The sequence below is a fragment of the Colletotrichum navitas genome, assembly GCF_030913465.1.
Source record: "Colletotrichum navitas strain CBS 125086 chromosome Unknown LY79scaffold_66, whole genome shotgun sequence".
Taxonomy (NCBI): Eukaryota; Fungi; Ascomycota; class Sordariomycetes; order Glomerellales; family Glomerellaceae; genus Colletotrichum; species Colletotrichum navitas.
In genome coordinates, this window is record NW_026850612.1 from 154,140 (window position 1) to 178,511 (window position 24,372).

A 24,372-nucleotide genomic window follows, 5' to 3' on the forward strand; every position below is an offset into this window, starting at 1 on the left:
CTGCTTTTGTTTGGCGGCATACCACCACAACACGCTACCCTGATCTGGCTGATGCCGTATGGCGGCAGGGTATCGTGCCGGGTGGGGGGCGAGCATAACGCGAAGATCAGGGCAGAGGTTCGTCGTCCTGCTGCCGACAGACTCGCCGCACCGCAGGCGTTGTCGCAGTGGGCGGACCGGCATCAGCAGTCGACACTGAACAGGAACATTGGTTGCTTTGTATCTCTGAAAAAGGGAAAAGACGGGTCAGCGAACAGAGAAAAGAGAAGGATGCAAGGGGAGCCGCTCTCGAACAGTATCGCCCTCAATGGAGTACTCACAACAGGTACCGAAGCCAGATTGACAACCGGCACCGCAGAAATCACTAGTGCTACCACAGTAACCGTACTGGGAGCAGCAGTTACCGAAATCCGAGCCGGTGCAGGTGGCGTTACCGGCTGAGGCGCCGCAGGCTCCGTCGAGCGACATCTTGGTGTTGCCGCCGACATTGGTGCAAGTGCCGTAAGCAGACTGGCATCCGCTGCCACAATGTGCAGCGGAGGAACCGCACCATCCGTACGGGGAGCAGCAACTGCCAAAAGTCGAGCCGGAACACTGTTTTCCGTTGGTAGCGCCACAAGCGCCGTCCGTAGAGACGAGAAGAGTGGAAGATGGAGATGCAGCAGAGGCGGAAGCAGACTGCGTGCTGGGGCCGGAGGAGGCAGCAGCAGCACTAGGAGGGGAAGAAGTTCCTGAAGAGCTCATGTCAGACGACAAAGACGACGAAGCCGACAAAGCAGACTGCGTGGCAGGGCTGGGAGAGGCAGCAGCACTGGGAGAGGAAGAATTTCCTGCAGATAGCGAAAGCGACGGAGCCGACAAAGCAGACTGCGTGGCAGGGCTGGGGGAGGCAGCAGCACTGGGAGAGGAAGAATTTCCTGCAGATAGCGAAAGCGACGGAGCCGACAAAGCAGACTGCGTGGCAGGGCTGGGGGAGGCAGCAGCAGCACTAGGAGGGAAAGAAGTTCCCGAAGCCGAGGAAGCCGACGAAGGAGATCGTGTGGAGGAGCTTGACCGAGAGGTCGAGCCGATGGACTGAGCGCTGACGCTGTTGGTCTTGCTGCTGGACGAGCTTGTCCTGCCGCCAGCGCTGATGGCCCCCGAGGCAGAAGGGGATGCAGTACTGCTGCTGCCACGGCCAGACGATGAAGATGAGGGGGTCCTACCTGTGCTCGCCCCAACCGACGAAGACTGACTCCCACATGTGCCGTACTTGGGCTGGCAGCCTGTACCGCAGTAGGCGGAAGTGCTGCCGCACCATCCGTTCACAGAACAACAGTTGCCAAAGGAGGAGCCCTGGCAGGTCTTTCCGGCCGTGGCACCACAAGTGGCATCGAGCGATACGGGGAGAGCGGTGGAGGTTGGCGCGGCGGAGTTTGACGCGGCGGAGTTTGACGCGGCGGAGGGGGGGTGGAAGCGGCCTTGGAGGTGGCCTTGGAGGTGGCCTTGGAGGTGGCCTTGGAGGTGGCCGGGCTCGTGCCGGTGCAGGCCTTGGGGCTGACGGCACTGATCTTGAAGTTGTATGCGGGGACGTTGCCGCGGTACCAGTTGGCCGGGGGTCGCCCAAGCACTCGCCGACGGTCACGGCCCTCCAACCGTTGGCGACAATGGAGTCGAGCATATGGTTGGTGAAGGTCGTAGCAACCTGTTCGTGGATGTCGTGCTCAATGTGCAGATAACTGGCGTTGCAAGACGATCGCGCAGTCATGGCCGCATCCCACAGGTCTATACTGACTTGGATTTGACTGGGATCGCTGTGGAGATAGCCCTCAGTGTCGAGGTCGAAATAGGTGATGTGGTAGCCAAGGTCCACCATCAGCTTCTGGCAATCAGTTCCGCAAATAGAGTAAGGCGGACGCATATAGGTAGGGTAGAAGCCGAGAATATCCTTCAATGCAATCTCGTTATAAATCATCTGATTCTTACGCTGCGTTGCCGTCATCTGGTCGAGGTTCTCGTGCGACCAAGTGTGGCTAGCAACTTGGTGGCCCTCGGCGACCATGCGCTAGAATAGTTAGGCCTGTGTCCTAGTGAACCCATTGAGATGGGAGAGCTAACCTTGATGACATCGCGGTACTTCACATTGATCTGACCCTTGCCAAGGTTGTTGCCGGTGATGAAAAAGGTGGCGACGGCGCCATGAGCTTTGAAGGCGTCTAACATGGCTGCGGTATAAAGGTAAGGACCGTCATCATAGGTGACGGCAATATCGCCGTCCTTTTCGCAGGAATAGATGCCCACGCCACCGTAAGGAACGCTTCCCTTCCGAGTTCTCGTGTCCTTGGATGTATCAGCGCCGCTGGGCTTCTGGTTGCCATCACAGGCTGGACCGTAGTTGATCTGACAGTCGGGCGAACTGCAGGAGTCTGGTCCCGTTCCGCACCATCTACCCGGTATTAGTCGATTGCTCCCCGCAAGGGGAAAAGGATGAAGCCACGTACCCTTCAGCTGAACAGCAAAATCCGTTTGCACACCTTCCAAAGTCTCCTCCACACTGATCGTTGTCTCCAACTGGGATGGTAGTAGAGGCCTGACGGGAATCCAAATGGTTCCTGGCGTGGTTGTGAGGCTTGTTAGCCACGGAGGGGGGTTCCAAGGCTCAAATGCCGCGCGCCTCTGCCGCAACTCTTCCTTGTTTTTTAGACGCGGCAACACTATGTTGGGGTGCGCCACGTTTCCGTGAGCATGAGCTGCCTCTAGCCCTGCAATGGCGGCGAGCAGCACGGGGGACCAACGCATCGTGATGGTATTGGAGCTGTGCAGTCTCAGTCGATTGGGTGGAGGTAACTCCGGCCGGAAGAGGGTTCCAAAGAAAGGCTGTGCAACGACTCAACAGACGAAGAATAACGACGGACGGGGCTTCTTTTATGGTCTTAAAAATCGCGTTGATAGAAGGAGCCGAATTTGGGTTTCTCCATGGACCCTTATGGCGTGGACTGCGATGTTATATACGTAGTGATGGCGACGGCTGTATTGATGTCGGCCATGAGGTCCTCCTAGACGAAGAAAGGCGACGGTAGACGAGAGCCATAGCCGCTAGTCTCCCTCGGTCGGGAGGACCGAGGTGCTCAAACCAAGAAAATAAGAAGGATCAGGAGCTTACCTTGCGTAGGGCCGATGCGTCAAGCTGGTGCGGTCTAGGACGGCCTGCGTAGAGCGAGGCCATTATAAGATGGACATAACATGAGGGACTTGGCCGTGTCTGCCCACGGATACCGCCAAGAAGGAGCCATCGGAGCGGAGATGGGACGGCGGGCTTGGAAATGGTACAAAAAACCGACGATGGAGAGGGTGTGGAGCAACGAAGGACCGGAAACGGGCAGAAGCATGAAAACACGAGAGATCATCGATGGCCAAGGCGGGCTAGGCGACAAGCCATGATGAGGCTGAGATGGGACAGGAGAGACTAGTCGCGGACGCACTGACGAGTCCCGAGAGGCTCGAGTGATGAAAGTAGCCAGGCCGAGGGCGCATATTTCGACGCCATTTCGTGCAAAACAAGAAGAAAACAGGCGAGGTAACAAAAGACGGCGCCGATGCCAGCAACGCTGCTGAAGGGCGTCGTCTACCGCAGCGTTGTTTGATTTAGGTACTGGAAGTTATCATTCTGAGGGAAGAAGGGTGGCAATCGGTAGGTGCCCAAGGAAGGTAGTAAGTACTATATCCGTATCATGTATGGGCTTGCCAAAGCTAGCCCGTGTGGTGATGTGTAAGGTACGGACAGGTAGGCGGAGAGGATAAATAGAATTGGAACGAAGGCGGCGTTCCCGTCCACCTACTCCGTAGTTAGGTAGGTAATCATCGCGTGGAAGTGGGGACGCCCCAGGGCCTTGGCACTACTGCACCACGCAGGTGACGGTCGTGTGTATCCCCTGTAGTTTAGATCCGCCGTCTCAACTACTCTCTCGCTCCAAAGACGTGGGGGCTTGGCACTGACACATGCACTCATATCGAGCAGCTGGTCTTTGGTGCTATGGTTCAGGTAACAACAGATGTAGCCTAATCCGACAGTCTGGTTCAGCTGTGGTAATGTCACGGGCGGGAAACTGTAAGCGCCAGCCGAACCTTACCTGGATGCGGACGAGGCCCAGCAGCATCCCCTCTGCACCATGCATGCAAGCTTCAGACTCATCCCCCAAATCTCGCCACATCTGCACGTAGCCAGCCCGTGCTTGGGGGGCTGGACTCTGATGAGCGGCAGAATGCGTCTCGCGCCGAAAGTAATTCAAGGGCCCGGGCATCACGCAGCTTCTCCCACACAACGACACGCCACCATTGCCATATCAAAACAAACTGCCACATGCGCTGACCAAAGTGCACCTGTTCCAGTCACCATTGCTAACTACCTGGCTAAGGTAAATATGTAAATATGGCCTGCCTCTCCATCCCAAGACGCTCCACGTGAATCATTTAGCCGAAACCGGTATGCCATCAACTGTGGCATCGTCCCGATGCCGCCTCCCATGGCGCAGGAGAACCCCTTATACATATTAAAACCGCTTGCTGATCCCTCCCGGGGTCGTCACCACTGGCCTCACCCTGGTGAGTGAGTCGCCGACAGTCCTCCAACATTACAGGCCTTCCGTAACCTCGAGGCCCTCGTCGCTATATTCCCTTGGCTGTTGTCATCTCGGTGGTGTCTGTATCGTCGACGGACGGCCTGATGCTCAACGTCCTGGACCCTATATATCGACACCACGGCATCAGGCAAAAGTACATACCGTATTAAAACCTAATGCCATCGCCGTGCTGAGCCCCCTTTGATGAGCCTCTCCTTGAAACCTGCTCGTTTGCGAGCCAGCCTTCCTTATTTGTTCGGTGATGACACTTGGCCAACAGAGGAAGCCTTTTCCTTGCCATCCGATCGTGAACCCGAAGCTGTTGCCTTCCCCAAAGCATCGTCAGCATAGATACCCGTGCTGTCACCACCCTTCGACGCATCCTTTTGGCGAAGGAGCTCAGCAATTTCTTCGCTCGTAAGTGGCGAAGTGTCTCCCGAGTCGGATTGCGTCGGGGAACTCTCCACCTTGCTTGTTAGCTCTTCTTTGGCCGCCTTCTCCGCTTCCTCCTGCTTCTTCTTTTCTTCCTCCTTCTTCTTGCGTTCCTCTTCAGCTGCCTTCTTGGCTTCTTCGACCGCCTTCTTCACTTCCTCTTCGGCTGCCTTCTTGGCCTCTTCCTCGGCCTCTGCCTTTTCGGCATCCGTTGGGCCAAGGCCGCCCTCTCCGTTGTCATCATCGCAACGTTCGCGCTCCAATTTCATGTCCATGATCATGCTGATCTCTGGGCAGTAGTTGAAAATCTTCTTTCGCTGTTTCGGATCCTTCCAGACCGCGTCCGAGAGGCTATTGCCACCGTCCCTGATATGGTAGCCCATGGGCTTTTCCAAGTACATGTCTTCCACGGCCAAGACGCCCTTGTTTCCGTGGGCAACTTTCTCACCCTTCATAACCCAAAGCCGCTTGCCGAACCATTCGTCTTCTGCTTCCGTGTCGTTGTATCGCTGCTGGAATTCAAGTACCCTCTTGATAGAGGATACTCGTCGGAGAGAAAGGCCACCGTTTCCCGAGAAGCGGTCGTCAGGGGTTCTGAATGCAGGGTTAGCAAGAAAGGCCAGCATCGGTCAGCACATCGTCATGGCATACCTGGGAGCGCCGGCCCAGCTCCACCCTAGCCACTCATTGAGGCTTCTGGGCGAGTTGGAACAGAGAATGCTGTCCGACTCGAACTTTAGAATCCATTCCACCCCAGGAAGGAATTCGTCATAGAATCGCACATCGGTCAACATACGAAAGACATGCTCTTTGGTGTCGATCTTCCAGGGGTCGGGAAGAACCATCAGATCAAGTTTTCCGATGACTTGCTGGTGCTTAATGCCGTAACTCCGAGCGACGCTGACCACGCTTTTTTTGGAGCCAATAAATAGAAACCTCCAGTCCGGAGGCACAACGGAAGTCATGTGGAGAAGTTGAGGCACAAGATGCGGGATAGGGCGCGGTTCAATGATCAACGCCAGCTTGGAGGCGTTGTATTTGGCTCGCGGGTCGGCGGTGGGCTCCCAGTCGACCTTGATCTTTGGGATTTTCTGTCTTGCCTCATCTAACCTCGATTTGAGCTCGGCCTTGATCATGGGTTTGTAGCCGGGAAGAAGATGAGCAAACCACCAGCTGTGCTTCATGTTAGCAGCCTTCTCTTTCACCCCCTCCGAGAATCGCCTGACGTGTTCAAGATGGGGAGACAAACGTTATGACAAGTGACATCAAAAGCAGAAGCCGCGGTTTGGTGATGGCGAAACCGCCTGCGGGACTGTTCGTGGCAGCCATGGTGCTAGAGATTTACGTCGAGGGGTGGCGCAGGAGAGCCGCAGCGCGAACGAGAGGACTGGACGGCGACAAAAACGTTGCAGCGGTTGCAAATAAGGTCGACGACAAGGAGTTCTAGGTGACCCGATTCGCAGAAAGAAAACGAAAGTCTCCGAGTCGGCAAAGGTCAACGGCACATCATGTCGGCCACGTGTTGAAAACCGCACAGAGTGTATGGCAACGTGAACTTGGGTAATAGATATCCAGGGAGGGATTCGGCTTTCCAGGGGGGGCTTCGAGCCACAGATAGCCCAAGGAGGTAAGCGAGACTGAGATACGGTTGATGCGGGTGTGGTCTGATGCAGACGGCCAGGTGAGAGCCAGCTGTCATTCAAGGGAGGAGGGGGGAGGGGGGTAAAAGACAAGATGGTATGCTTGTGAGATGACGAAGCTTCAGTGAGCACGGCTTGATGCTGAGATGAAAAGTTACCGAGATCCGACTTGTTCTGCTGGGTTGCAGGGTAGGGTCTTGGAGAGGAATCCCCAGAATGGGGGGAAGCAGGTGAGCCCAGACTTGTTACATGTCACTGTACTTACTTACAGACGAGAAAGCGAACAGTAGTACTATTATGTTATGGAAGTGGGGGGACATGAACGGGAACATGGATCACCTTGGCGCAGGGAGGCAGGTTGATACACGGAAGACGACGACGCCTGCGGGATGAACTGGACATTTTTAGGGAAGGCGCAAGTGACAGAAAAGTACTCGCAGGTACCTTCTCTCTGGTGCTGGCGCTGCATGTAGGGAAATCAGTTACTGCCGCATGTCCCACCTGCGCTGGCTCCTCCCTTATTGGTAATTTTTGTGCATCGTAAGCCGGAAGCTACCTAACCAACTTCACTCCGGTGACAAAACAGATGGCCGGTTGCCATATGGTAGTGACCCGAGTGCCAACCTGCCTCCTAAAGCAAAAACATACCAAGGTTAGATAGATAGATAGATACCCACCCGGGTTACAGGTATGTAGGATTGGTCTACTGTGGATGCCGCTACAAGGTACGGAGTAAAACAATCTCAGACCAGCGGATACTACATAGTACCTAGGTATTGCTATTGCTAAGGTTCGCCAGAAGCGCCCTCGTCATTAAACTCTCTCTCGTGGTTGCCCCTCAAGGGTGTCCTTCGCTGATCGGAAACACCGCCACGGCCCCGACATTTGCTCATACAGCCCAGGCGGTGTTCCTCCATCCCGGGTCGCAGCGTTCGTCGATTATGTCGTCTTCGCCCCTACCTCTCCCATGGATTGGCATCGGTGACCGTCATGACTCGACGTCGGAGCTCGGGATTGTCTGTGCATGGCTATGCGATACGTGAACTCCGTATGGATATACCTACGCGTGACTCGTTGGTCGACTACCTACCTACGAGCGTTGTGCGAGTTCCTATTTCCACGACTTGGCGCCATGCAGCCTTAGTCGCGCCGCTCCTGTTGGTGGCACTAGTTCCATGCGATAACCCGCGTATTAGCAAGAAGGGCTGTTTTCGGAGAGGCAAGGTCTGACGGCAAAGCCCTACCGGTACATCGGGCGCTGCCGCTATAGACTTGGGGCTTCGGGAAACCCTTCATCTTGGTCGTCGATCCATGCCGGCCCCGGATAGAAGCAAGCGTGCGGCGAAGCATTGCATGGACTGGTGCCAACTGCCGGTTGCGGCGAGGGATTCTATCAACTCATTCCTCTAGCGGTTGCACAGAGCACACTGCGACTCGACAGATCGGTGTCGGCCGAGCTGACTGCCACCGGTGCCACGGTACATTTATTCCGTACATCGTTACCCCCTGTAACGTGTGTAAAGTCGAAACCGAGAGTTGCCCCGTTAGCCTTGAGCGACATGAGACACCAATTTCAGCAGCGTCTCCCTTGTACATACACCTGCAGCGTGTGCCCGTTCAGCCGGCCGATGGACGATGTTACCTGTACTACCTGTGGCCACCAAGGTACGGCTCTCTGCAGGATCGAAAGAGTGCATCCCCTGCACGTTAATGCAGTCGGGTTAATGAGCACGAAGGTCGGCAATACCGGAAGGCTGGCTCAGGGGCGGGTGGTTTGGTTGTTGGTTGGTTGTGCGAGATGGAGGTTAGTTAGGGTTCGCTGTTGGCAGAGAAAGTTCTGCAGGGATGAAGCTGCTGGAGACGAGCCTTGACTTCATTTCTTCTTCTTCTATTGGGCTGCGATTGTGCGACGAGTCTGATCTGCCTGTTCCACACCAGCAGAGACTTGAGGCTTGAGATCTACAGTACGTAGGCATACAAGTACAGACAGGGAGTACGGTGTACTCGAATGATACATGTAGGTACCTGGCTCGTCGGCACTTGACTAAATTAGACACTGGCTCCATCGGCAGCAAGGGTGGTCTCACTGTTCTGGAACAGATTCGTACTCGTGGGAATCCCTATTGAGGTGGCGGGCACAGAGGTACACAATAACACTCTAAACCAGTTGGAAAGACACAGTATAAGTCTATACTCAACACAATACACTTTAAAAAGATTTCTAGACACTGGAATCCCTAGAGTATGTGTAAAACCTCCACGAACCAGGGCTAGACCTGTTGATGATTGGTGCCTGCTAAACAAACCATTGTAACTCTCTTTTTCTTGCCTTCCTTTCTCCCATCTCCCTTCTCTCAACCTCCGCCCTACCGCGGTACATAACAGTTTACTACCCCCTACCTGCCTACCTTCCTACCTACATGGCCTGTTTTACCTGCCTACTACTACATACCTATGTATCATTAGATCCTCCCTTCCTGTCCTGTCCCTCGCTAGATCAGAAGGGTGGTGGTGTCAAGGGAGGAGTTGCCGGAGGAAAAGCACGCCGTCTATTGTGACTTACTAGCGCACATGTGTCAATTGCACTTTCCCAGCTTCTCCATCTATCGCTATCCCTTCTATCTTTTTCGCTCTTTTTCTTTTTCGCTTACTTCTCTTCTACCAACTCCACCTTCGTCCAACTCAACTGACCCTCATACCACCGTCCGGGTTATGAGCTGTCGCCTGCGCGAGTAGGTGTTCTGTTTTACAGCGAGCTGTTGCTGTTGTTGTTGCTGTTGTCGCCGCCGTCGTCGTCGTCGTCGCCGTCGTCGTCACCAGCCAAAGGACCGACATGTACTGATTTTACTGTAAGCTACCAGACCCATCCACGTCATCGACCTCGCGTTATTCCGCTGTGGACCGGCCCGACCTGCGAACGAGAGCACGCCCGCTCCCAGGGTCGCTCTGGGCTCGAGTCGCATTTGTTAACTAACCCTCCCCAGAGGTTGAATCTTGCTTTACATCGTTCACCCATTCATTTCGTCTCGAAGAGACTGCTTGCTCCTCTGTCCGCCCTGTTGTCAACATGTCCTCGCCCTCAGAGCTTGCTCCCAATGGCGAGCCAACCCTGGCAGAAGTGTGGGAGAAACTCAAGCTTGTCATTTTCAAGGTCTGGCGCCAGACGAGCCGCCGCATGAGAGCAACTGGCGCTTTTGTACTCTTTCTGTAAGCTGATGGTCCCTGAAACCCCGGACCGAGTCGAGTGCTAAACTTGTCGTGTTAGTATTGTCTCGTTATTGCTCTCTCTGCCTACGATCAAGACAATGAACGTGCCGCAAATCTCTCTCGAATACGCACATTCGCCATACAACCACTCCAAGGTCGCTCTCCTCGTAGAGAACCGACCCAATCCCATTCTCGCGCCCTTGATGCTGCACTTCATCTCCGTGGTGCCACCCGATTGGCGCTTCCGCTTCATGGGCTCTATCGAGTCCGTCAAGTCCATCAACCAGTCTGTCGCTATTCGCGAACAAGTCGCTGCCGGCAAATTGGACCTGACCTACATTCCCGCCAACATGAGCACAGCTGGTCAGGAGATGATCAGTCGTTATCTAACAAACCTGTGGCTCTACGAGACGGTCTTGCAGCCTGCCGAGTGGCTCCTTGTCTTTCAAACAGACAGCATCCTCTGCGCCAACAGTAAGAGAAACATCAACGATTATCTCGAGTATGACTGGATCGGTGCCCCCTGGAACCCTGGCGGTCGCTGGGGTGGCAATGGAGGGCTGTCCATACGTCGTGTCAGCGCCATGATCGACATCCTGAGAAACCAGCAGCGCGCTGACAATTCAGAGCCCGAGGATGTTTGGCTTGCCGAGCGCCTTGCTCACCGTCCGGGAAGCAAAGTGGCCAACGGTACTGTGTCGCTGTACTTTAGTGGCGAGATGCACTCGGGCCAAGGGGCCACAATCAAGGCAGGAGACGACGCAACACTCGAGGCTGCCGCTGAAGGAGAGTTGATATCGGGCATTGACGACTATCGTGAGGGCTTCTACGAGCCCATGGGGTACCACACGGGAGGCAGCGGCCTGTGGCTTCATGGTCCCATATGGGGTACTCCGAAGCTACGCAAGCATATTTGGGACTATTGCCCCGAGGTCAAACTCACACTTGCCATGGACGCCGCCAAGTATGTGCCCGGCAACTGCAAAGCAAACTGGAAGAGAGACCTTGAGGGCGTGCTTGAGGCGGAAAGTGATGATCAGTCAGAAGCTGGTGAGGAAGCGGGAGATTCACTGTACCCCTTTGGAACAGAGATCATTGAGGGGAGGGAGTATCCCAAACTACCGCCCTCTCTGGTGGCATGGTGATGAACGATCAGCGGTCAAAAATCCTCTCTTTTGAGCCTGCACCATGCGATGGTCCCGGAACGGAATGGACATGACGAGCGGAGTTTGTTGCATCACAGGCACTTGGTGGCATATAATTCGATTTGGCGTTTGGGGATTACATTGGTGCAGTGCTTGAGTGGATTCAAACGAGAACGGTAGCTCAAGTGGCTAGTCAGTCTGGGCATGAGCCATGTATGAATTTGAAGTAATTATTGTTGAGACACCCACAACTCTATATGAAGCAGTAGTTTGAACATTCGAAGCAGCTCAGATGATGGGTTTCACGGTGAGACATCATAGTAGACACGACCTACATGCGAGGCGCCTCTTGGAGTTCAACTCATTTGCCGCCATCCGTACAAACTGCATCCGCGCGATATAGTGCGCGCAGACCGTACGACATGCAGCCTGCTACTGCCTGCGCGGAGAACCGCGACTAGGTAAGGGCAGCAAAGTGTAAGCCAGGTAACAACAAAAACTGGTCCTCTGAAGACAGGGGCTAAGAAGAAGTCTGCTCACAAGGCAAGCCGTCCCGTCCTCATGGAATGCGCGGCCTACGACAAGACGGACAGACCCCTTGCGAGAAGCACTGCAGGAAAATGATCCGCAGCCCTCTCTCCCAGCCCTCGGCCTCTGCATGAACAAGTCGCACACTCCCATGGATAGGTAGATAAAAGGGACCGCAATCGGCTGTCGGATATTGCTACAAAGCCCTGGTCGCCTCTAAACTTCGACCGGCGAGCAGACTGATGAGCCAACAGCAAGCCCAAGCGGGGCGACGGGGACCCATGTTGACCAAGGGCCCAAAGTTATTAGTTTACAAGATCACTCTTAAAGCACGTAGCCGCCGCTTCCAAGACACTGCCACTCCCTCACACCGGTGCCCTCCTCCAGCTCGATGCACCACCAGAGCACCTCCTTGGCCTTGTCGATCTGGCCGCTCTCCTCGTGAGCCCGGGCCAGGGCGAACCAGGCCTCCGCGTTGTTCCACGCGCTGCCGAGCTTTGTCAGCGACGACAGCAGCCCGTACGCACGGTCGCGGGCGGCGAGGCGGTCGATCTTGGGAATCGAGGTCGCCTTGTACGGAACCGGCAGCTTCTCCCTCGACTCCGTCCTATCTTGCGAATTATCCGACGACGCGGCCGTGGCGGATTGCTGGGCGTCGTTGGTATTACTGAATCCCGAGCCCGATGCGTGGGAGCCTAGGCCGAGAGGCTCCGACGGCAGGCCGTATTGAGGTGTCGCCGATTTGGGTGGGTCTGAGGGCCGAAGGTAAAGATTGGAGACGTCCTCGGGCACGCTGAGGGTGGGAATCGCCGGAGGCGGGAGGACCTTCTCGCTGTAGATGTCGAGTAGGATGTCGGACAATCCCACAATGGCTGCTGGGTGGTCGGGGTAGTGGGTTAGTGCCATCTCGAAGTCTGACCGGGCCAAGTATGGTGACCCCTTAGCCAGAGAGAGATAGCCTAGCTGTTGAAACAGTCAGTCACCGAAGCCCACAATCGGTACAGAAGTAGAGGAAGTAGAGCTTACCTCAGCCCACACATCTCCCAATAATTGGTCAACGCCCTTCCTTTCCGCCCAGGTGTTACCTCTCATGGACAAGGAGCCTGTCGGGTCTTTTGTGACTTCGGCCTCGAGCATACCCACAAGCTTCTGCGCCTCCGAGATGGCGCCTTTCGCATCCTCAAACAAGTCGGCACGTCGGTAAAACCCCGCAATCATTAGCCATACTTTGACGAGAAGAACTGCTCTCTGCCTCCGCTGGGTGTCCGAGGGGAAGTGGATCAGGGGCAATGGGTTAGAGATGGTGTAAGTGCCGCTGGCAGAGATTTCCGAGAAATTTGTCGACCTCGACTTCTGGGATGTGTACGATTCCAGGTGATGAAGAGAGCGACCTCGGGAAACAGAAGACGCTGTCGAGGCTTTCCGGTTGCCTGAAAGTGGGAAGAATTCGGATTGCTGCAACTCGTCCGCAGGAGTGAAGAAAACGTCACCATCCACAACAGTCGCGTGGGTATTGGTGCCAGCGCTACTGACACTTGCCGTCCTCTTGCGAGCGCCGCTGCTATCTCGCTTGCGAAGGCTGGACCTCTTACCCGATTCGCTCCTTGCCCGACGTGACACACCGGAAAGTCGTCGTGTCTTCTTCTCTGTGGACGATTCGTTCTCTTGCGTGACGTGTATTGTTGGCGCGGTGCTGGTTGCGCTCGTTTGAGGGCGCGATGGGGTGGTCGTCTTCTCACTGTCGGCGATGCTGGTTTGCCGTGTTCGTGTAGATCCAAAGATGCTCCCCCTTATACTTTTCAGTGTGCCAGCCGAGCTCCGTGGCACCACGGTGTCGACCGTCTTGGGCGGTTGCATGGTTGGCTTGGTTTCAAGGCTGCCAAACAACCGCATAAATAGCGACATCAACTCGGAGCCTGCGTTGACAGCGACATCGGGCCCTTCGAGCAGCTCGAGAAGTGCAAGTTGGGTCATTTTCACTTCGAGAATGCTCTCCTTTTCGGTATCGTCCATGTCGTCTACGGCCCCCCTTCGCTCATTGGCGATCTTCTCATCCTGAGCTTCAGCCTCATTGAGGTGCTCACTCTTGAAGTGCAGGTCCTGTCTTCCGAACAAGACAGAGGGGTCGCCGAACTGGTCGAAAGCGCCCTCACAAGCCTTGGCCGCCATGTTATAGTCCTGCCTCGCGCTCAGTAACAGAGCCAGCAGGTGCCAGAGCGGTACCAGTGAGCGTTGCTGCCAGTATGGACCGTGGTAAAGATCTTGGTCGTCGTCTGCCGATTTGTTGGAGATCAGCGCCGTTTTGACAATGTCGATTGCCGGAGTCAGTTCTCGTCTCTCGGCAAGGAGCAGGCCGAGGGCAAACAGACTGCGAACATCCCGGGTGCGACCCAACTCTGGGGACAGAGATTTCCTCAGGCACCTGATGGCCTTGGTCTGAATCTCGGTCCGCGACGCCGCGTCGTATGTGGTTCTCGACCAGTGAGCCTGAGACAGGCCTATCGCTTGCCAAGAAAGGGCAATCAGGTGAGGTCGAATTGCGGGGTGAAGGACAGTCTTGTCATCCTCTTCCGGCACCGTGTTCTCGTTTTCCATGCCGTTTCTCAACTGCGGAAGTCTCGCCAGCCAATCCTCAAGCTCGTTTCCGATAACGCGGGCCTTCTCGATGGCTTCTGGTCCGCCATAGCGACATAGCGCTAGAACGCACTGCGACATTGTCTCAAGGACGGTACCATCGTCATCAAGGTTGGCCTCCAGATGACCCGTCTTGTCAACCCTGGCCTTCCCGTGTCTGACGAGGTCGAGGTACGAGTCGAAAGCTTTGAAGGCCAGGTCGAACTCGGCCACAGCCAGATGGACGGTGAAGAGACAGCGAAGAATAGCGGTTGAGTGGTACGTCTTGGTCGCCATGGCATAAAGAGTGTCGAGAACGCCTCTGCTCAGACTCTCGCGACCCCCCTGGCCAAGATCCTGCTCTTTCCATCCGCGACCGCAGAGGATAGACCAGTTCCTCACAACAACCCTGACAAACGACTCGACCTCTTCTCTCGTCTCGTCCGCTCGCGGGAAACTGGTCTCGCTGATGAGGAGGGCCTCGTACGCAGCCTCCGTCTTCTTGAGCTCAATCTTTAGTTGGCTACTCGCAGAAGCCCCATCTGTGGCTTTACCGAGGAAACCCGTGGGGTATGGTATGTCCAGTTCGAGGATAGTGGACAGTGCCAAATAGTACTCCAACCAGACTTGTCGTCTTGGCACAGAGCCCTTGTATCCGCAGCCTCCCGTGACCGGCCCTGATATGGATTCCCAGTACCTGGCCCAGGCTCGGAAGCAGGCAAGCGAGTTTGGATCCGCGAGTGGCCGCTCGTTCGCTCGGAGCGCTTCGCTATGGAGCATACAGTACTCGGTGAGGAACAGTTCGGACCAGACCTTTGACTGCCTAGGAACGCTGCGGCCAGTCCAGGCCGTGGAGACCGAAGGTAACGCAGAGTCGAAGACAACGAGTGCTTCTGCCGTCTTATTATTACGTGCTAGACAGTCCGCCTTGATGAAGGCAGCCTTCAGGGCGCTGATTTTGGTCCATTCCGACACCTTGTCGGTCGCACCGAGTTGCGCAAGCTCCTGTTCGATATCCTGGGGCAAGCTGGCGACGGCCTGGTCAAACTCTTCAGCGACCCAATGCAGCAGGCCTACGCAGACCTGAGCCTGAAATCTGTCCTCCGGAAACCTTGTCTCGGCTTCTATGGCGGCCTGCAACTTGGATTGCACGTTGGGCGCATCGAGGTCCTTGGAGACGGCAGTCGAAGGTCGGCTGGCACCAGACGGGTCGGTGGCTTGGGCGATGGCGCATTCCGTTTCGGCAGCCAGAGTCAGACCTAAGGGGGGCTTAGAGTCAGTAACGGGGGCATCGCGGCGTTCGCGTGCTTATTTCGAGGTCACCGACAGGTTCGATCAGGGGCATGTTTCCTGATTTTGCGGACAAACTCGGGGACGGCGCTCCAATTGCCCTCGCATCTCGCATCGTCGAGGGCCTTGATGTAATGGGCGGCCTTGTTTGGGTCGGGCTGCAAGAAACAAACAGATAAGCACATTGGTCAATGTCCAGCTCGACGTCATGGGGGTTCAAGGACCAGGGGCGGTCTGGCGAAAGGAGCCATGGAATGGGATAACTTACAGCCATTGCGCGATGCTTAAGCCTATGCCTGTGATGAAACAGAGATTCGAACCAATCCTACTAGCAGCGCATCTGGATCCACGGCATGGTATTGCTGAAGATGCCTGCCTATTTGGGGGGGAGGGAAGGGAAAAAGGAGGTGGAAGGGAGGTTGGCGATGTTTATGTCCCAAAGAATGGCTTAATTAATAACGGCACGTTGTTCAACCGATTGGATTGACGCGGTTGGCATGCGCTTTGGTTATTTGCAGTGCGTGCTGCCACCAAGTACCAAGTGTACTGGGCTGGCAGAAAAGTGACAGACAGCCTAGGTAGGTAGGTTGGATACCTGTCTGGTCCAGTCGGTTTAGCTGTACGTACAGGCCTTACCGCTGTGGGTTAGGTACACGGTCGGCAGGTTGTGAAACTGATGGGAGTTCAAGCTTGTGCCTAGCAGACTGCAGTAGCCAGCCAGCAAGGTTCCTAGCACGGGCCAGAAACGATAGTCAGGGGTTAACAATTAGCAACCTTTCGAAGATTGAAAAGCCGTGTCTGGACCACTTTACATAACCGGTACGGTGGTAATCCTGACAGCCAATCATGTCTCAGATACCCACCCGGTCGGTCGAGGGTACATGTTAGATGTACCTTTCACTTACAGGGAAAAAGTTTCATTCAGCATCAACAACTTGTGAAGATTCTGGCTGGGACCCAAGATATTGCCCATTTCCTTTCAATACTGGGCTTCGATCACGACTCCAGAGTCTCAATCTGCCGTTTTCAACCCATACGCTCTCAATACTCTAGCAACATGTCTCTTCCGCCGGATCTGAAGGTCCTTTGCCGTCGGTTGACTTCTACACCACCGGCTCAGCTCCCTCACTCAATCCCGGCCTTCATCAACCATGTCCTCCGCTGCAAAGATGTCCTGTCTGCGCCGCAGGACCCCAAATCAACATCCAGCTCATCTGAAGCCTCGACTCTGGTTCATAAGCTGAGAACCATCATCACGACCCTGTTGAACGGCAAGAGTGCCATGGGGCGCTTCACTGGCGCAACCCTCGTCAAGGCCGTCATCGATGTGGGCGGCTGGGAATGCCTCAAGGAGTCAGGCAACTGGGTTCGCGGGCTTTTGGCTATGCTCCAGGTTAGGCCAAAGTAGCCTGGGTTCTCCTCTCCAGCTCCATTCGCTGACATGCTTTAGAAAAACGACCCCTTCCCGGTTAAGGAGATTGCCATTGTCACCCTCGTCCGGATTTACACTCTCATCCATGGTTACCAGACTCTCACCAGAGAGATCGCGACGCCAACCATTCCGACCTTCTTCAATGCGTGTCTGCAGCTGATCAAGCTCCCAGCAGCGGGTCAGCACCTCAAGACGCCACTGGCCGTCGTCGAGACTGTCCTCGACGCATTCTCCACCCTGATCCCCGCCTACCCGACGACCTGCCGCCCTTTCAACGGTCAGATCAGGACGGCCATCCGCCCCTACTTGGCACCTACCTCGTCTGACGGCATAGCGGTGCCACAGTCGCTTCGTCGGGCTAGCAGACACCTAGCCATCTCGCTCCCTCTTACCACGGCAGGCAAGACGGGTCCGAGTGATGACTGGGCTAAGCTGGTTGGCGAGCTGAGGGAAGAGTTTCACTTGAATGCTGACCAGGTCTTCCGCGCCGTCCAGGAGTCCTGGGAGGCCTCGGCACCCTACGCCCGTTCCAATGTAGACTTTGACGCGCAACCGCAGGGTCTCGAGGTACCTGGCCGGCTGCCCCAATGGACCGGAATATCCGCCGGCCGTGATAGACTCGTCGGCCTACTCCATTACCTGGCCGACGCGCTCCGTTATTCGACGAAGACGCCTGTCACAATCCCCGTCGCTGCCATCATGGATGTCGTCTCTCGCGTCTCGCTCATCAGCCGCAACTCCAAGTCCCAGTCTTGGGACCAGGCGCTCGAGACCCAAGCCGCCGTGGGCAGGGAGGAAAAGGAGGAGCTCTGGGCCGCGATGCCCGACATCCATGTCGCCGCCCTGGATCTCCTCCTGATCCTAGTGCAGAGGCTAGAGCGCAACGCGCTGTCGACCATTCCTGAGATCTACGACAACACAATGCTCATCTTCCGCTCCGGCATCAGCATCCCTACCGTTCGCGCCGCCACCTATAAGCTCCTCGACGAGACCCTCCCCATTGCCGGCCCCGGCCTGCAGAAGCTCACTGTCGAGACCCTCGGCATCGTCTCGTTGGCTTGCTGCCGCGACATCCAGCAAGAATCAGGCTACGTCAAGGAAGCGAAAACCGTCACCAAGACTGCCGCCGAGACCAAGAAGAACAGTATCGCCGCCAACGCTGATCTCTTTCTTCCCTCGCAGACTGCTCCAGAATCCGCGCCTGCGTCCAGGCCTACCCTCGACCCCTCGCACCTAGCCGCTGCCGAGGCCCTCCTTGCCGGTCTCCTCACCCACCTGCCCCAGCAACATCTCAAGCCGGGTCTGCGCGGCCTCCTGGACCAGACGGCCATCCTGTCGCACAACCGCGACGCCATGATCGCCAGCGTGCTGAACCCCTACGTTAACCAGGGCGGCGCCATATTCCCAAGCATCCTGCCGTACCTCGTGCAGCAGTTCCCGCACGACCGCGGCGTCGAGATCCTGCGCTCCAACATTCGCACCTCGACGCAGGGGTCTTCCGACGTCCTCGAGGGCGTCAACGCCACTCTCGAGGAGCTTGAGGCTGAGGAGGCCGCCGAGGACGGCGACGAGGGGATCGCTTCGGAGATCGAGGTCAAGGGGGACGCCGAGGACCAGGAGATGAAGGAGGCCGAGGCTGCGGCTCAGGCGTCGGCTAGAGAGACGATCGTCGTCGCCAATGACATTGAAGACAAGAGCAATCCGTTCCGCCCGTCCAAGGACGCGGAGGGGGGCTCGATCCAGGTCGCGAACCCCTTCGCCGTGACGTCCGCGCAGAAGCGCAAGCTCGACGACGAGGGCGCGAGCCCGCCCAAGAGGCAGAGCGTAGAGGGGAAAAGTGAACGGGTAGTGACAGCGGCCCCGGCGCCAGCTGCTGAACCGGCCACGGACGGGGACGGGGACGACAGCGATGATGAGAGCGTTCATCTGAACATGGACCTAGACGATGACGAGGACGAGGATGAGGATGAAGAGTAGAGGAGGGGAGGGTGGGGGATGAAAGAAAAATGACGAAAAAAGAGAAAAAGGGGGGGGACGTAGGATATCTGGCTCGTGTCACCTACTTGTGGATGGACGCAAATGATACCCCATTGGAAAAAGGAGCTTTTCTGACCTTCAAACGAGTGATTCTGGATATGAAGAAAACAAAGTCTAGTTTTTTATATGGGGGTCATGACCGTCTCTGGTCTCGGCTATATTTTGTATACAATACTGTGATGCCCAGTATTCGAGGCCGTTGCGGCCGACCCAGATAAGTCTGTGTAAAGTGTATGTGTCCGCGATGCAACATGGCGCGCAGGTTTTTGTACGGCGAATTCCAAGCCGTTCCATCCCCCCTCCCCCTCCCCCCAGGAACCAGATAACAACACTCCCTCTCAACGCCGCCCATGAGGAGGTATACTCTCCGACCTCCGCGATCCAAAGGAGGAACGATTTTCAGTGTGAAAGATGTCACAAAGCCCAAATGATATCAAAAAAGAAAATAAGAAACAAAAAACAAAAAAAAGCAACACCAATCCTCTCTTACGGCAATAGTCTTAATCCCTGAGCCAAGCCCTGCGCTTCTCCTCCTTCCTTGCCCGGCGCTTCTCCTTGAACTGCTTGAGCTCGGCCTTGCTGGGCTTCTTGCCGCTGCGCTCGGCCTTGAGGCTGCGCCCGTCGTGGGAGTTGGCCGCCGCGTCGACGTCGAAGAAGGCGTTCATCTGGCGCCTGCTCTTGGCCTCATCCGTGTGGCGGTCGGGACCGTCGTCGAGGGTCTGGAACTGGCCAGTGAAGCGGTTGAACTGGGCGACGGCGCCATACTCGGCTGCGTAGGCCGCTGACGATGCGTGGTTCGCCTCGTTCTCCTCGGCCGTGCTTCCCTTGGCGTACCAAGCGTTCGGGTCGTAGTCGCCGTGGATGGCGGGGTTGTAGCCGCCTGCGGGGGGTCGGTCGTTCGTCGGGAGGGGAGGGGGGCCGGAGATTGTGGTTGCTGCCGCCGCCCCCGGGGTCGTACCAGGGGCTACCGCTGCTGTTGCGCTCGTCGAGGCGGCAGCTACGGGAACGCGGGGGTTCTCCCACTGAGTAGCGCCGGTGAAGCGGTTATAGAAAAAGTATGCCTGGGAGGTCGGGTCCCACTGGAAATCCCAGCCATCGTCTTCAGTCGTAGGCGCAGGTTCGGAGGGAAGAGGCGGGGCCTCGTTGGGTAGGGGCGGCGCATTGGAGGAAGATGCGGGCTTCTCGTTGATACCGTTGGCGGGTGCGGGAGACGCAGTCGAGCTGGCCTCGCCAGACTCGGGAGAGCTGGATTGTCTCTTAGAGCTGGAGTTGGAATTGTTGCCGTTGCCCTCGGGAGGAGTAGCTGGACCTTGTTCGGTTGGTTGCTCGTCATTTGCATGACCATCGGCCGGTCGGTTCTGTTCTGGCTCAGCCTCGCGCGGGGAGGAGACCGATCGCGTGGAGTCCGGCGCCATGGTTTTGAAGACAGGAATGCGGGGATAAATAAAGTGATGTCTGTGTCTGTGTGAGGCGTGAGGGCGTAAGATAGAGCCAAGTCGCGTGATGGTGAATTTAGAAGCGTCAAATGCTTGTCACCGGGTAACAATAGTCTGCTGGTCTAGCAGGAGCCTCATCGCTTGTTAAAAGAAGTTGGTGGACTTGGAGCGCACTGTGGTGAACAAACAGGTTATGCGCAGGGTAAGAACGAGGTCAAAGAGGGTTCCAGAGTTGTTGTGTCGGCAGTGCTCGGATCAGTGCAAGTATTCATTCATTCAACTGAAATCCAAAATACAAGGATGTCAAGGATGGATGCCGCTAAAAGGCAGGAAGAGTGACGGCAATTTGACAGGTGAGAAATACGGGGGTAGGAGGGTCAGTGGTTTGCACCGCGCTGCAACACTGTGCAAATCGTTGATGAAGCTTAGTCATTGCTGCATGGGTCTGGCCGCAATTCATCAGAGCTAAGTAGAAGTTGCGAGGGCGCGCATTGAGTCTTAGGTAATAATTACAGTTGGGGATTCATCCTAAGTAGGCGGAGGCAGTTCCGGACCATGATAGATCCCATCCCATGGTAACTAACCCACACTGAGCACGCACACACACACAAGCACGCGCGCGGCTGGCTGGATCTGGGAGATGAAGACTTGTAGCTCAATCCGACCTACTTCTCCCCCTTCCTCCCACCCCATTCCCCTATCTACCTACATACCACATGTTATCTCTCTGCAACTTTGCCACAGCTCTATTCCGAGCCCGTCTTGCAATCAACTATTGAGCCCCTGTCGGTATCTCACCGCATGGTTTTCTCCGTCCATCGTCATTATTCTTTGCTCTATCAGCTGGTCCCTCTGTCACAGAACGTCCCGTCAATCGCCATTGGAACTGCCGTAGAACCCACCAGTCAATGTCAACGCCTACGGTAAGACTGCGCCCTCAACTGCTGTCTCAACTTCTCCTCCGGGCTGTTGTTCTATGTATTTTTGCCTCTCCAGCCCACAGATCGATTAGTATGCCCCTATCTCCTCTCATATTTGCGCCGAATGCCCTTCGGTTCCCCCCTCATCGCAAACCCTACAGCTCAAAATAGCCTTCGGGCGAAGCGGTCCTCTCTTGGCACCTGCGCTTGTGCGCCTGCACGGTCCAGAAAAGACCGTCTTGAGAAAGACAACTTCCAATCCAGGGGGTTCTTCAACGTGAGAAGCACTAGGGCGCACTAGCTGCGCCCCTCTTTGACCGTCATGCCTGATCAGAACAAGCCGTTGCGGGCGTTGCTCCCGGCCCCAAAAACATCACAACCGGTTCCTTCACGCCCGCTCCCGGCATTATCGAGAAAACGACTACCGAGCACCAAAGTTGCCTGCAACGCTTGTCGGTCCAAGAAGAAGGCTGTAAGTGTATTGCAGTCAGCTTTCCAGTGATGCCAGGTCTGTGAATACTGGAAACTGACAGGCTGGTACCGTAGTGCGATGGCAAAAGGCCCGCCTGCACACCTTGCACAGAGCTCAAGGTCCAATGCGTCTATATCAGTGTCAACGAAACGGAGACGTCGGCAATGGCCCTTAAACGAGAAAACCAGATGCTCCGGGACATGTTGACTCAGCTCACGGCGATGCCTCAAGATGTTGCTCATCAGACGCTTCAGAAGCTGAAGTTCGCTGTCGACCCGTTCGCCTCCCTCCGCTCCGTCAGACCATCCGGGCCAAAAGACCCCCGCGAAGTTCTGCCTCATGTCCATTCCAACATCGAGTTTGAACTCACAAGGAGACATCCTTCCGCGTACCCTCAAACTCGGAGATTGTCGCGTATGAAGATGTCCGGGAGCATGGAACCTAGGCCGGCTAAGCTGGCGCGGATAGCACCCTCGGCCGGGGGGATACTCCCAGTCCTAGGGGATGGCAACCACCTCGTCACCGCCGAAACAGCGGAACACAGTCCTTCAGTCTCGTCGAAGACATGTACTCGGCCATATGACACAGCTTTCTTTGTCCCACCAATGGGGCCTCTCCCTCCGCCTCCCCCGCCTATTCACAAAGACCCCCGGTTGAAGAACCTCAACATTGGTTTCTGGACCGTGGTGCCCATCACCGACCAAGATGCAGCAGATATCATATCACTATACCTAGAAACAGATCATCCTCTCTTGGGGTTGTTTGACGCTGACCTATTTCTGGATGACTTGATTGGTGGTCAATTTCGTTATTGCTCTGCTCTCCTCGTCAATGCCCTGCTTGCATTCGCTTGCGTAAGTCTCCCCTAGATCCTGTCCATGAGATTCCATAGTTAACTCTCCTGCTCAGCAAGCGTACGCCGCAAAGCAGCCAGAGGCGTCTCGCTGGAGTCAAGATTTTGAAGAAGAGGCAAGCAAGCTCTGGCTCGCGCAGAGCGATGACACTCTGCCCACTATCACTGCCTTGGCCTTGATGATCGAGTCTTGCGGATGTAACGGCAATGGCGAGCTGGACGTTCGATACATCAAGGAAGCAGTGGCCATGGCCAAACGGCTAAAGCTATTTGGTTGCTCTGATGCGTTCACATCCGTAGACCTTGCCCACATGTCAGAAGCAGACGTCCGAGCAATAACTCAGGCTGCCTGGGGGGTCTTCAACGTTCTAAGGTGCGCATATAGTAGACCGGCTTTTGTTGCGGAGGAGACTGCCTGACAGGGATACATACAGCATGACATCCCAGTTCTATCTACCGGCGACCACTGAATATCCACCGACTCTCCCGATTCCGGGCAGAGGCGGCCTTGCTGACCCTGTGACCAAGGCTGAGCAGGCGCCAAGTATCAGAGAAAGCAGGGAAGCTTCTTCATCGGGCTCGGAATCGGGGTCTCAATCACGTACCCCTTTGAAGAGAAGCCGATCATCGTCTTCGACATCATCTGTCTCGGAGATTTTTGCGGCCTTTTGCGAGTTGTGGGTAATATCGTCTCACATAACATGGATGTATCAACACGATGGCAGCCCCGGGTTTTCATCGCAGGCCTTCGCCCTGGAGAAGTACATAAACCTTCTGGCCTGGGCCGACAACTTGTCTGAGGGCATGGAACGTGGCGAGTATAGCCAGCCCCAAGTCCTTGTGTGCCAGTAAGTCCGTTCACAGTCCCGGGCGGTGAGTGTCGCGAAGCTCATGATGCACACAGCATGTGGTTCCACGGCACAATTCTTTACCTTCTGCGGCCGTTTATCCCGAGCGATCAGCAGCACGGCTTCAAGTCATGGTCGCCGTCGGCCGACCAGATGCATGCCTTCTTCGCAGCTTCTGTTGAGCAACTGAAAGAGCTGGTCGAGGTATACGCGTCCTATCCGCAGTCCACGTTCAGCATCTTCGGCCACTCGGCGCTCGTTCACGTGGCCAACGCCGTGGCCAATGACACGAGCAACCCGGAGTGGCGGCTCTACTTTCTGAGCTGCATCCGCGGCTACCAGGGCCTCTACAGCTCGTTCACCGTTGCCGAGGTGATTGCGGGGGGTCTGTTATCGATGGTGGTGAGGAAGGGTGCCATGGACATGGCGGAAGCCTTCGGCCTGCTGCAAGAGCTGAGGGCAAAGAAGAACCAGAAGCTCGTCGGCCGGGCGACGGGACTGTTTGTGACCGACCTTGATCTGGCTGTGACAGATCGCGAGGCGGCAAGGGTGGATCGGGTGATGGAGAAGTTTGAGGAGATGACGGTATTGGACGACTTCACCCAAGGTATCATCTGATGTGGCATAAACATAATTGTTTGCTCGCCGGCTTGTGTCCGGTTTACGCAACTTCTTGGATAACCGGTTGGTTTTGCAAAGGATTCAGATCACAGTTTCGACGAGTTAGATACCCACATGGCAGCCGCGAGCGGCAAAGGTTATATCAGCCCCTCAAAGGACACCCACCCAAGGCTCAACCATTGATTTGGATGAGCCAAAGTGCATCTTCAGCCCTACAGGCCCGCAGCTGGCCTGAGTCGTCGGCATATGGGTACAGGATCGACGAGAGGCAGCACGTGATTGGACGGCCAGGCCCAGCTC

The 24,372-nt window shown here is 55.9% G+C and overlaps 7 protein-coding genes across 7 annotated transcripts; 3 read left to right on the forward strand and 4 right to left on the reverse strand.

Annotated features, from left to right (window-relative positions):
- Positions 1–106: 106 nt before the first annotated feature.
- LY79DRAFT_592864 (uncharacterized protein) lies at positions 107–2,778 on the reverse strand (the record flags this gene model as incomplete). The annotated part of the gene is made up of 7 exons (XM_060561478.1): positions 107–195; positions 321–1,205; positions 1,421–1,609; positions 1,636–2,044; positions 2,098–2,425; positions 2,481–2,591; positions 2,666–2,778. The coding sequence occupies 7 exons, from the start codon at positions 2,776–2,778 to the stop codon at positions 107–109; spliced, it is 2,124 nt and encodes a 707-aa protein (XP_060410598.1).
- Positions 2,779–4,846: 2,068 nt separating this feature from the next.
- Positions 4,847–6,166, reverse strand: LY79DRAFT_592865 (uncharacterized protein; the record flags this gene model as incomplete). The annotated part of the gene is made up of 2 exons (XM_060561479.1): positions 4,847–5,624; positions 5,682–6,166. 2 exons carry the CDS (start codon positions 6,164–6,166, stop codon positions 4,847–4,849), a joined length of 1,263 nt encoding a protein of 420 aa, XP_060410599.1.
- Positions 6,167–9,322: 3,156 nt separating this feature from the next.
- On the forward strand, positions 9,323–11,309 carry LY79DRAFT_613717 (uncharacterized protein). Its single transcript, XM_060561968.1, has 2 exons — positions 9,323–9,877; positions 9,936–11,309. Exons 1-2 carry the CDS (start codon positions 9,738–9,740, stop codon positions 11,020–11,022), a joined length of 1,227 nt encoding a protein of 408 aa, XP_060410600.1. The 5' UTR covers positions 9,323–9,737; the 3' UTR covers positions 11,023–11,309.
- A 565-nt stretch (positions 11,310–11,874) lies between these two features.
- Positions 11,875–15,727, reverse strand: LY79DRAFT_672499 (filamentation protein; the record flags this gene model as incomplete). The annotated part of the gene is made up of 4 exons (XM_060564068.1): positions 11,875–12,513; positions 12,577–15,422; positions 15,491–15,611; positions 15,722–15,727. The coding sequence occupies 4 exons, from the start codon at positions 15,725–15,727 to the stop codon at positions 11,875–11,877; spliced, it is 3,612 nt and encodes a 1,203-aa protein (XP_060410601.1).
- A 660-nt stretch (positions 15,728–16,387) lies between these two features.
- Positions 16,388–18,949, forward strand: LY79DRAFT_343546 (rRNA processing/ribosome biogenesis-domain-containing protein). Its single transcript, XM_060552587.1, has 2 exons — positions 16,388–16,846; positions 16,904–18,949. The coding sequence occupies exons 1-2, from the start codon at positions 16,511–16,513 to the stop codon at positions 18,860–18,862; spliced, it is 2,295 nt and encodes a 764-aa protein (XP_060410602.1). The 5' UTR covers positions 16,388–16,510; the 3' UTR covers positions 18,863–18,949.
- A 473-nt stretch (positions 18,950–19,422) lies between these two features.
- LY79DRAFT_592869 (uncharacterized protein) lies at positions 19,423–20,337 on the reverse strand (the record flags this gene model as incomplete). Its single annotated transcript, XM_060561480.1, has 1 exon — positions 19,423–20,337. One exon carries the CDS (start codon positions 20,335–20,337, stop codon positions 19,423–19,425), a length of 915 nt encoding a protein of 304 aa, XP_060410603.1.
- Positions 20,338–21,600: 1,263 nt separating this feature from the next.
- On the forward strand, positions 21,601–24,069 carry LY79DRAFT_522642 (uncharacterized protein; the record flags this gene model as incomplete). Its single annotated transcript, XM_060555465.1, has 5 exons — positions 21,601–21,750; positions 21,825–22,604; positions 22,660–22,976; positions 23,038–23,451; positions 23,508–24,069. 5 exons carry the CDS (start codon positions 21,601–21,603, stop codon positions 24,067–24,069), a joined length of 2,223 nt encoding a protein of 740 aa, XP_060410604.1.
- Between the last annotated feature and the right edge of the window lie 303 nt (positions 24,070–24,372).